General features: G+C 41.8%; 1 protein-coding gene across 2 annotated transcripts; it reads right to left on the bottom strand.

The window, feature by feature from the left end:
• Window positions 1–7,280: 7,280 nt before the first annotated feature.
• LOC115840937 (thioredoxin-dependent peroxide reductase, mitochondrial-like) lies at window positions 7,281–8,104 on the bottom strand. 2 transcript variants are annotated; one of them, XM_060306174.1, is made up of 2 exons: window positions 7,548–8,104; window positions 7,336–7,381 (listed from the first exon to the last, which is right to left on the bottom strand). In XM_060306174.1, exons 1-2 carry the CDS (start codon window positions 8,099–8,101, stop codon window positions 7,336–7,338), a joined length of 600 nt encoding a protein of 199 aa, XP_060162157.1. In that variant the 5' UTR covers window positions 8,102–8,104. The 2 variants fall into 2 exon arrangements, with proteins under 2 accessions (XP_060162156.1, XP_060162157.1); XM_060306173.1 differs by having other exon boundaries at window positions 7,281–8,104.
• Window positions 8,105–12,837: the final 4,733 nt, after the last annotated feature.

Genomic DNA, 12,837 nt, shown 5'->3' on the forward strand with positions numbered 1-12,837 from the left:
AATAATTATTTTCAGGTAGACCTCTGGCAGGTGGCTTCCTGGAGTGGAAGGAGCCCAGGCCCGATGTATCTTAAGACCTGGATTGTTGGGAATTCCCTGGCCGTCCAGTGGTTAGGACTCAGCACTTTCACTGCTGTGGCCTGGGTTCGAACCCTGGTCAGGGAACTAAGATCCCACAAGTTACGCAGCGAAGCCAAAAAAAAAAAAAAAAAAAGCCTGTTTTGGAGTCTTGACAGATCTGTAATTCGCTAGCAAGTTACCTAAGACCCCACTTTCTCATCTATAAAATAAGTTTAACTATACCAGCTGACAGGGATGGAGTAAGAGTGTGATGTATGCTGAAGCACTGTATCGATTGCTAAACCCAGCTTGGGACCATTTCCATCCTCATCTTTTGATGCAAACCTTCTGTGGGATATAAAGGGAGAAAATCCAGCAGGAGCCCACTAAAATAATCCTCATCCGGCACTGTCATATAAATAATCAACAAGAATTGGTACAGCCACACCCAGGCACTCAAGCCTGTGTGACTTGTTGAAGGAGATGGAAAAGAGAGGTTGAGATGCAACAAATATTTCTGGAGGGACATTGTGGCAGATATTTCTGCCAGACATTGTGTGAGATGCCTTTGCGAGTGCTATTGAATCTCCACATCAGTCCTGTGGGATAGATATTTGGGAGAAGAGGAAATTAAGGCTTAGCGAAGCTAATATTCCTGCATGGGGGAAGGGGGATATTACCAATCCTGTAGAATCTAATGTAAATAAAACAATTAGGTCACAAGGTAACATGTCATGTGATTAATTGTTAACGTTTGCGTTACAGACTATACAACAGGAAAAGTGGTCTGATGACAGATGTGTTGAGTTGAAAATCGGGAAATACTACCTCCTGCCTTGTCTGGCTTGGCTAATATCGTTCACAGACAAATCTGTTCACTTAGTATCATGGAACTAGCTGGGGTTTTAAAGTCAGAGAGAGCAGGTTCCAAACGCACTCCACCACTTAATAGCTGCGTGTTCCTCAGCAGGTTATATCATTTTACTGAGGTTTCATTCTCACATTTTTGAAATGGGGATAAACATGTCCACCTCAAAAGACTGCTGGACACTTAAAAGAGTGTGAGTTACCGCCTTCACTTAGTTAACCCTCGTAAACATCTCCCACCCACCCCTTGCCTGTTTCCTCGGTCCTGGGGTTGTTGTGAGGAATAAAAAAGAGTAAATAGGGGACTTCCCTGGTGGCGCAGTGGTTAAGAATACGCCTACCAATGCAGGGACATGGGTTCGAGCCCTGGTTCAGGAAGATCCCACATGCCATGGAGCAACTAAGCCCATGCACCACAACTACTGAGCCTGCGAGCTACAACTACTGAATTCCACGTGCCTAGAGCCCATACTCTGCAACAAGAGAAGTCACTGCAATGAGAAACCCGCTTACCGCAACAAAGAGTAGCCCCCGCTCACAGCAACTAGAGAAAGCCTGGGCGCAGCAACGAAGACCCAATGTAGCCAAAAATAAATAAATTAATTAATTAATGGGGAAAAAAAAGAGTAGATAGGAAAGCTTTCTGAAGGGCTAGAAGTGCTTTGCAAAGGAGTTATCACATTGCTGGAGTGTGGAGAAGGGGAACATCCAGGTGGTTTGAGGTAGTCAGAGAGAAAGGATGTGATTTTCTTCCTTGGCGCAGAGGAAAGGGAGGGATCATTTAGCATGCTTTTGTTAAGCACTTACTCTCTGCCCAGCTGCACTGGCTGGGCACTCAAGGACAGTAAAACACAGGCCTTGTCTTCAGGGGGCTTACAGTCCAGGGATAGGGTTAGTGGACAAGTAATTCAATATAATGAGAAATATGTTATAATAATGAAACCCAGCACTTACAGGGCTTTTACGAAGTGCCAGGGGATAATCTTGTTGAAATTTTTTTTTTTTTTCTTTTTGGTACGTGGGAGCCAGGGGATAATCTTATAATACACATGTGCACATAATATCACATGTTCAGGGCAGAGACTCTAGACAGAAGAGGCGCCGGTGTTAAGTCTTGGAGGAGAAAGAGCTCAGTGTCAGTGGAAGGAAGGCAGGGGTTCTGCTGGAGGGAGCGGAGGTGCACTCAGGGGCATGAGGGAGGAGCAACAGACGGTTGGACTTTATCCCAAAAGCTGTAAGGAGCCGCTGGAGATTTTATTTTGTTTTGTTGACAAGGACTGAATCGATGCCGTGTAATGAGAGCTAGAAACTCCACGTCCTTCTCAGTGACATCCTTCCCCCAGTGCCTGGTCTAGAGAACATCTCCTTCGATTACAAAAGTACTATTTAATTAAAATAAAAATGCAAATAGGGCTTCCTTGGTGGCGCAGTGGTTGAGAGTCCGCCTGCCGATGCAGGGGACACGGGTTCGTGCGCCGGTCCGGGAAGATCCCACATGCTGCGGAGCAGCTGGGCCCGTGAGCCATGGCCACTGAGCCTGCGCGTCTGGAGGCTGTGCTCCGCAAAGGGAGAGGCCACAACAGTGAGAGGCCCGCGTACCGCAAAAAAAAAAAAAAAAAAAACAAAAACGCAATAGTAAAGATGTGTGTATAGAGGAACATAAAAGTCCATGATCCCCCTCAGCACCACTCTCATTAATATATAGATTTTTAAAAGACAAAAATGGTATCCATCATACATACATCTGGATTATTTTCATTTAACAATATGTCTTAGACATCTTTCATATTACTAAACATTTATCTACCTCTTTGTTTATAGTTTTCTAAGTCTTCCATTATATAGCTATATGGTAATTTTTTAACTGTTTTCTGTTGAGGAGTATTAACCTTTTTTTTTTTTAAATTTTATTTATTTGTGGCTGTGTTGGGTCTTTGTTTCTGTGCGTGGGCTTTCTCTAGTTGCGGCGAGCGGGGGTCACTCTTCATCGTGGTGCGCGGGCCTCTCACTGTCGCGGCCTCTCTTGTTGTGGAGCACAAGCTCCAGACGCGCAGGCTCATTACTTGTGGCTCACGGGCCTAGTTGCTCCGCGGCATGTGGGATCTTCCCAGACCAGGGCTCGAAACTGTGTCCCCTGAATTGGCAGGCAGATTCTCAACCACTGCGCCAGCAGGGAAGCCCGAGGTGTATTAACTTTAAAGAAAATTATCAACATTATAAACAATCCTGCAATAGAAATCCTCATAGATATATCTTTGCTCTTCGGTGTGAGTACTCTGTAGCAGTACTTCTCAAATTTTACTGTGCATAGGAATTGCCTGAGGAGCTCATTAAAATGTAGATTCCGACCCCTTAAAGTGATATCAATTCTGCTGGTCCGTGGACCGCATTTTGAGTAACTTGGCTCTGTGGAATACATTCTTAGGAGGTGCAGTTTCTGGTTCAAAGTGTATGTACTTATCTTTACCAGTCTTAATAGACTGAAAAATAGATATGTCGATATTATTTTTTTCAGGGAGGTTAGTTTATTATGGCATTTTTAAAGTTATAATTAACATGCAATATTATATTCGTTTCAGGTATGCAACATAGTGATTTGATGTTTTTATGCATTATGAAATGACCACCCCAATAAGATGAGTTACCATCTGTCAGCATACAAAGTTGTACAATATTGACTATATTCCCTATGTGTACGTTATATCCTCATGATTTATTTTATAGCTGGAAGTTTGTACCTCTCAATCCCCTTCATCTGTTTTACCCATCCCTCCATCCCCTGCCCCTCTGGCAACTACCAGTTTTTTCTCTGTATCTATGAGTCAGCTCTGTTTTGGTTCTTCATTTGTTTTGGTTTTTAGATTCCACATAAAATTGAAATCATGTGGTATTGTTTTTCTCTGTCTGACTTAGCGTAATATCCCCTAAGTCCATCCATGTTGCCACAAATGGAAGATTTCATTCTTTTTTATGGCCAAGTAATATTCCACTACACACAGACACACACACACACACAGACACACACACACATCTTCTTTATCCATTCATCTATGGATGGACACTTACGTTACTTCCATATCTACCTATTGTAAATAGTGCTGCAATGAACACAGGGGTGCACATATCATTTGAATTGGTACTTTTGTTTTCTTCAGATAAATACCTAGAAGTGGAATTGCTGAATCATATGGTAGTTCTATTTTTAATTTTTTTGAGGAATCTCCATACTGTTCTCCATAGTGGCTGCACCAATTTACATTCCCACCAACAGTGTGTGAGGATTCCCTTTTCTCCACATCCTCACCAACATTTGTTTTTCTTGTCTTTTTAATAATAGCTATTATCAAATAACCAGAAAATTATTTTAATTTGCATTTTTGATTGTTGGTGAGGGTTTTTTTTATATGTCTATGTATTTGTATTTATTTTACAAAATGCCTTTTCATGTCCTTCTTCATGTTCCTGCTAAGTCATTAATTTTTAAAATTGATTCATAGGAGCTTTATATGATCTGAATGTTAACTGTGGTGGAAACAGCCAGTTTCTTACCTGATATTCATTCTTCCCGTCTTTCTCACCAACAGAACTGTTTTTAAACAGTTTATATAAATGAAGTTATACAACATGTGGTCCTTCGCGTCTGGCTTCTTTCACTTAGCATTATGTTTTCAAAGTTCATCTGTGTTGTAGCATGTATCAGCACTTCATCCCTCTTAATTGCTGAACAATATTCCATTGTATGGTTTATACCACATTTTTTTTATTTCTTCATTCGTCAGTTGAGAGACATTTTGTTCTTTCCATTTTTTGGCTATTACAAATAATGCTACTATGAACGTTCATGTACAAATTTTTGTGTGGCCGAATATTTCCATTTCCATTTCCAAATAGTATCAATAAAAATATAATACTTTTAGTATCAAGATATTGAATTCTATACAGTAATGAATGGATTCCAAAGGAGGACATGATTCTTTGCCGTGTGGAGATTTCATTCTAAAATACTCACAGTTTCAGCATATTCATTTATTCAACTATGAATATTGAGTGCTTACTAGGTACCAGGCACTTTGCTAGGAGCCTGAAATAAAATGTTACAAATAGAACCAGACCTCATATATTTCAACTAGTTTATTGGCAATTTTTTCCTTACAAGTGGAATTGTAAGTGGATCATATGGTAACTCTATATTTATCCTTTGAGAAACTGCCAGACTGTCTTCCAAAGGGCTGCCCCACATTACATTTCCACCAGCAGTGTTTGAGGATTCTAATTTCTCCGTATCCTGCCCAACATTTGATATTACCTGTTTTTGATTATAGCTGTCCTCGTGGATATGAAGTGGTATTTCATTGTGGTTTTGATTTGCATTTCCCTGATGGCTAAAGATGGTAAGCATCTTTTTTTGTTTTCATTGGCCATTTGTATATCTTCTTTGAGGAACTGTCTGTTTAAACTCTTAGCTTATTTTTTAATTGAATTTTTTTGTCTTCTCATTCTTGAGCTAACAGAACTTTTATATTATTGGGGCAACACTGTGCCCAGCTTTAAAATATATATATATTTCTCAACCTCCATTCACTGCTGATACGTCAGTTAGTGAAACTTCTAGAATGTCCCTTTTTCCTCCTCCCCTTTGTCTTACTTCCTCTGTAAAGTAGAAATGTGATGGCAGGAGTTCCAGCAACCACATGGGGCTGTGAGATGACCCAGAGAATATGAGCCACATGCTAAGATGCCAGAACGTAAGTAGAAAGCAGCCTATGATACAGAAAATATCATGAAGCTATCATATCACCACTGAACTGCCTGTCTCCAGATTTATTTTATATAAAGGGAAAAACTGGTTAAGCCTCTGGGTTTGGGGGATCTATGTTGTAGCCAAATGCAATTCTTAGTTGATTATAACAAATTATCTCAAAACTTAGTAGCTTAAAACATTTATTATCTCAGTTTCTGTGAATCAGGAATCTAAAAGTATCTTAGCTTGGGCTACAGTTATCTGATGGATTGACTGGGCCTGGAGATGGTTCAGTGACATGGCTGTTAGCAGGACTGTTCCCTGCCATATGGGCTTCTCCACAGGACTGTTTGAGTGTGCTCACAATTAGGCAGCTGGCTTCCTCCAGGAGAGAAGGAGACCATGGTGGAAGCCACTGTGCCTTTTAGTCACACAGATCACTTCCACTTTATTCTATTTTTAGCAGCTAGTCACTAAGTGCAGCCCACACTTAAGTAGAGGGAAAATAGGCTCCACCTCTTGAAGAGAAGAGTATCAAAGAATTCGTGGGTGTGGGTTTTTTCGTTGTTTGTTTTGTTTTGTTTGTTTTTTTGGCCGCACCAAGCGCAGCCTGCGGAAACTTCGTTGCCCGACCAGGGATCAAACCCAGGCCCCTGGCAGTGGAAACATGGAGTACTAACCACTGGACTGCCAGGGAATTCCTCATGGGCATGTATTAAAACGACCACACATATACATTAACTTTTTTGTTTGTATTTTAAAATGTTTATTTTTTTACATTGAACACTTCAGGAAATAAAATAATTACAATGATTCAAATGCATGAATGATTCAAATTCAAAATGCAATCCCTGGATTCAATAATTATCCTTTATAATTATGCCCAATAAATATTAGAAATGTATGTAGGCACTAAGTCAGCTAACAAAATAATTATATAAAGTATATATCTCAGGACTGGGGAACATGCATGATCAGTTAAGTCACTTGGCCACTGTAGATGGTTTTTTAAAAAACATGATTCACATCTGCTTCAATCACATACACATTCATTGCAAGTGTTTTTTGTTTTTTTTCCTGGCCGCACTGTATGGTATGTGGGATCTTAGTTCCCTGACCAGGGATCGAACCCACACCCCCGGCATGGGAGCACAGAGTCTTAACCACAGGACCACCGGGGAAGTCCTGCAAGTGTTAAACTAGACCACTGATGCTAACAACTTAAAACTATGATCTTAAAAGAAAATTCAGTTTAATACAAAGAAACTCAAGAAGAAAATTTCAGGACCCTTAATCAGAAGCTTTTGATGCCTGTCACACTACTCTAGTGTACACAAAGGTTCAAGTAAGGCTGGTAAAGAAGAGTTGTTTCCTTTTCCCTTTGAAGACATGATCCAAGAAATAGGGGAACTGCACATTCTATAGCAACTAGCCATCCGTCCATACACTGCTAATAAAGGACTCCTTACGTTAGTAACTAACCACATTTTAAAAGCCTTGGTCAATGTTACAAAAACAAAACATTTAGAGTAATATTTACGAATACAAGCATAATTGTGTTTTTTGCCTTCTATAAATAATAATCTCTGAAATGCTAAAAGTGAGTTCCAGCTGGGGTTCTCTTCTGGTGTGGGAAGCTGCAGGTGCACATGGGATGGTCTACTGATTTACCTTCTCAAAATATTCTTTGGAAGCAGTCGGATGGGGCTTGATTGTAGGAGAATCTGGTGTCCAGTTGGCTGGGCAGACTTCTCCATAGGTTTCTACAAACTGGAATGCCTTCACCAAGCGGAGGGTCTCTTCCACGCTTCGGCCCACTGGGAGATCATTGACGCTCAAATGCTTGATGACTCCGTTGGGGTCAATTATGAAGAGACCTCGTAGTGCAAGGCCGGGACCTTCTAACAGCACACCATAGTCTCGGGAAATCTGTTTAGTCAAATCTGACAAGAGTGTGATGTGCATGTGGCCCAAACCGCCATTCTTCCTTGGTGTGTTTGTCCAGGCCAGGTGGGTGAAGTGGGAATCCACTGACACTGCAACGACTTCACAGTTCACATCGTGAAATTCATTGGCTTTGTCACTGAAAGCAATAATTTCTGTAGGACACACAAAGGTGAAATCCAAAGGATAGAAGAAGAGCCCTAAATATTTCCCCTTAAAGTCATCAAGGCTTATTTCTTTGAACTCTCCATTGACAACAGCTGTACCCTTAAAATAGGGCGCATGCTGGGTGACGGCAGGGGCATGGCATGAGGGACTGGTGCTAAAGGCGAATTTTGCTTGAGCAGAACCAGACCACCGTGCATTTGTCAAGCACGTTCTTCGAGAAGCAGCAGGCCTAAGGGCTGCAGAGGCAGAAATGCCCCAAGGAATGGCACTCACTTGTCGCACAAGCGAAGTCCAGAACAACCTTCCCACCACGGCCACCATCTTCAGGGTCTACATTAACTTTTTGTCTTTTATAAATACTGAAAATGTTTTCCTAGTTTGTCTTTTCACTTTGTTTATACAGTGTCGCCTTAAAGAAATGATTAATCCCATCCTTACCTACTGATTTGAAATGCCATTTTACATATATATATATATATATATATATATATATATAAAACCCTGGACTATTATTTTCCATTGACCTATATATAGCTCTTTCTGCTCTAGTACCACACTGTCATAACTATTGATTTTTCTATGTATATAATTTATCCTGCTATCTTTTTATTCTATTCTAGTAATAGAATAGTCTGCCTATTGGATAGAGAAGTAGAGGAATTCAATACATTTTAAGATGCTAAATTCTTAAAATAGAAAATTCAGAGTAACTACATATATATGAATACATATATATATATACATATATATATATATATGGATGTATAATGATTCATTGAAGGTGGAAGAATCTGGGGTAAGGAGGGGGGGTGGAGAGGAAAGTTCAACAGGACTCAGCAACTGGATGGACACAGCGTATGGAGAAGAGGAATATACCCAAGGTTTGCCTGAATCTAGTGTTCCTGGGGAAATAATACTGGCAAGGAAATGAACAGAAAGGTTTGGTCTTGAAGCTTCGGCAGATGATCGATTTCTTTGGGACTTACTGAGGTTGAAATGGTAGTGGGACATCCACTACCATGGACATGGAGATGTCCATTAGACCACTGGAAACAGGGAGCTAGAGCTGAGCTTCAAGGTTGGCTGGTCCTTCCGCTCCGCCATGTCCTCCAGGACTGCAGTCCGCCGTACTGTACTGCCTTCCCCTATGGCTGAGTCTTCCCGTTGTCATGTGATGCATGCAGAGAGCAATCTGAGACCTAGGTGAAACCATGCACATTCAGCCAGAGAGAGTTTCTTCCTGCTGCTTTCTCATAATGATCTCGGAGGTCAGTGAGATCCGAGGTCATAATAATCTCGCTGACAACGGGCAGCGATCCTGAAGAGAGATCTTAGTTCCCAGCCCAGGAATGGAACCTGAGTAGCCTGGATGAAAACCAGGAATCCCAACCACTAGACCACTAGGGGCTAGAGGCTAGAAGCAAAGTGGCCCCTGCTCTTTCCCCCGTTGAAAGCACGAATGTTTCAAGGAGACAAAAACTGTAAAAACAGGTACAAAGTTTATTATTAGAGACATAGCACAATGTATGGGAGGAGTTTGTTTATTTAAGTCAGAAGCTAGGCAGAAATACACACCAAGAGAGGAGTGTGGGAGTCCTGAATGAGGAGCACCGTAAAGAAGTGATTTAAATCACTTATATAGGACAGTCCTTCCGGGTCTTTGTTTACATTGGGCCAATTATCTCGTTTCTTTTTTCACACCTGACTGGTCCCAGAACCCTCCCCAACATACATGCGCGCCCAACATGCGTGTGCAACATTTTGCTAAGATGGATGCCACGGCAGAGGCCTGTGGGTGCATGTCCACACTTATTACGGAGTGGGGGCCCCCTCCCTTTTTGACCCCCAAGGAGCCTTCCTGCGCATGTGCAGACAGGGAAGTCTTCCTTGACCTCAGGAGTGAGCGCCTTTATCTCTTTACTTTAGCAGAGCTGAGCTTCTGCCACTAGCTTTGTCCTTGGAGTGTCTGGGTGAGAACAAAGCTTCAGTTTTACTCCACTTGACAAACCCCAGCTGTCCAGCCCAGGGGCCCATCTATCTCCTATCTCAGGCAGAGCAAGGAACCTTCTTTTCCAGCATACTCCACTACGCTTGGATTCAGTTTAATGTGAGATGATAAATGAGATGATCCTTAGGAGATGTCCTTTAATACCATTTGGTCAGAGTTTCTGTGACTCAGTGGAAAGCATCTCGATATGCCTGTCCTTGCAAAATCAGTGATAGATAGAAGACTTTTTTTTTCTTTTGGCTCTCGCCGTGCAGCTTGTGGGATCTTAGTTCCCAGACCAGGGATCGAACCTGGGCCCTTGGCAGTAAAACCACTGAGTCCTAACCACTGGATCGCCAGGGAATTCCCTAGGAAGGCTTTCTTTGTATCTCTATCAGCCATAATTTGCAGCACGTCAACAAAAGGAGTGTGTGTGCGTGCATTTGTCACATTCAAATTATACTCTAAAAACTAAATAACATTGATAGCAGTGATATGCAGGTAAATGTTTAACAGCAGGCTCTCCAGAGAGAACAAAAGGCCCTCCTTTTTAGCGTATACTGATTTTTCTGGTGTAAATTCCCACCACGGCTGATTGCAGGCTGGCAACTCACAATGTTATGTTTCCACCATACAGATACAATAGAGATAAATATTGGGTTGGCCAGAAAAACCCGAATGAATTTTTGGCCAACCCAATAATTTCAGTTTTGTTAAGGGCTGAATTGTGTACCCCCCAAGTTCATAAGTTGAAGCCCTAACTCCCAGTACCTCAGAATGTACCTGTATTGGGGATAGGGCCTTAAAAGAAATAATTAAGTTAAAATGAGGCCACTAGTGTGGGCCCAAATCCAAGCTGACTGGTGTCAGTATAAGAAGAGGAAATTTAGGAATGCCCTGGAGGTCCAGTGGTTGGAACTCCATGCTTTCACTGCTAAGGACCCGGGTTCAGTCCCTGGTTGAGGAGCTAAGATCCTGTGGGCTGAGAGGCGTGGTCTAAAAAAAAAAAAGAGGAAATTCGGACACAGAGGTGCAGGCACACAGATAAAAATATGATGTGAGGGCACAGAAGAAGGCAGCCACCTTCAAGCGAAAGACAGAGGCCGCTGTCAAAACCCAACCTGTTGACACCTTGCTCTTGGATTGCCTCCAGAACAGAATAAATTTCTGTTGCTTAAACTATTTTAGCATTTTTGTTATGGCAGTCCTAGCAAACTAATACAAAAAGGTAGTAAAATAATTAGAAAGTGATGAGTTTTGAGTACTTTTTAACTTTTGTTTTTAATATAATTTATTTAAATTATATTTGTACAATTTTATTTTTTTAATTTTTTTATTATTTTTTTAAAAATGTATTTATTTATTTTTGGCTGCGTTGGGTCTTCTTTGCTGTGTACGGGCTTTCTCTAGTTGCAGCGAGCCGGGGCTACTCTTCGTTGTGGTGCGCAGGCTTCTCATTGCGGTGGCTTCTCTTGTTGCGGAGCACAGGATCTAGGCGCAGGGGCTTCAGTAATTGTGGCACGAGGGCTCAGTCATTGTGAGGCATGGGCTTAGATGCTCCGCGGCATGTGGGATCTTCCCAGACCAGGGATGGAACCTGTGTCCCCTGCATTAGCAGGCGGATTCTTAACCACTGTGCTACCAGGGAAGTCCCCGATTTTATTTTTTTTTAATGGCTGCATTTAATAACCGGCTCACAGAATTCATGAAAAATTAACAAACAGCTCTCACAAGACTGTTCAAGCCAGCTCCAGTTCATTGCATATTTCAACGAGTCTCAAATTTCTATTTCTAACCAAGAACACTTTTCTCAGTCCAAGGCTTATATAGTTCACCTCCTCCTTCTCAATTTATATAACTGAGATCTCAAAATTAAAATATACAAATTCCATACCTTTTCCTCTAACTCTGCTTTTCTTCACTGCTCCCCATATCACCATTCAGATGTTCAAACCAGAAACCTCGCATCATCTAGCCGTTTTTTTCTCCCTCAATGACATTTTCCCCCAATTGCTCCCATGGAATCTATCACCAACGTGATCCATCCCACTCCAAATATATCTTGGCGACTAAGAAACATATTCACAACCTAAAAGTTGAGAGTTATGTTTTATTCAGGGGACATGCTAAGGACTTCAATTCCGGGAGGCAGCATCTCAAGTAACCCTGAGAAAACTGGTCTGAGGAGGCAGGGTGGGAACTAGGACCTACTGGAGTTTTGCAACAAAGGGCTAGTAGTAGTGACAGGGATAGAATAGGACAGTTATACAGGTAGCTGTAGAAGTCCCAGTAGGGGACTATAGATAGGGAAACCTAGGAAACTTTGCAAGACCACTGTAAGTTAATGATCCCTCAAGAAAGCTATTGGAACATCGTGGAAGGAAACAGCCTTGCTTAACTATAAAGCCATAAACAAAAGCACGAGATATGCCCCAGGCCATTAGGTGGAAGAAAAAGTTCCCCGCCCTTCTAGTGATTTGATAAACGCTATGATAATTCTAGTTTGACCTCATAGGGTCAGACACTCTCTTGCCTGATACGAAGGAGGAACTAGTGATGTAAGCCTCCTGTCTACTCGAAGAAGGTGGTATTTTCCCCTCCCTCTTTCCTTTGACTATAAAATTGTACCCCACTTAATCCTCAGGGCAGAGCTCCCTCGCCTGCCTGCTTGCATCTCTTACAAGCGTCCTATATTAATAAACCTACTTCTTGCCTATCACTTTGTCTCTCGCTGAATTCCTTCTGCTCTGAGACACAAAGAACCTGAGCCTCAGTAAGTCCAGACACCAGGTGAATGATTCTAATTAAAAGACCGGGGGTTCAAGTCCCAATCAGGGTTCTGGCTGGTTTTGAGCCCCGGCCACGTGGGTTCAAGTCCCAGTCTGGGTTTAGACTGGGTTCGAGACCCGGTATGGGGGTTCAAGTCCAAATCTGAGGTGCACCGTTTCAGCAGGAAAAAAAAAAGATTACTGTTAATAAAAGAAAACTATACATCTCAAGTTAAGGAATTTAGCGCTTTTCTGTGTCTGGGAAGATGCAAGAGTCTGAGCTCACTGAGATCATTCCTTTG

Source organism: Globicephala melas, chromosome 10 (assembly GCF_963455315.2).
Source record: "Globicephala melas chromosome 10, mGloMel1.2, whole genome shotgun sequence".
NCBI classification, from domain to species: Eukaryota; Metazoa; Chordata; class Mammalia; order Artiodactyla; family Delphinidae; genus Globicephala; species Globicephala melas.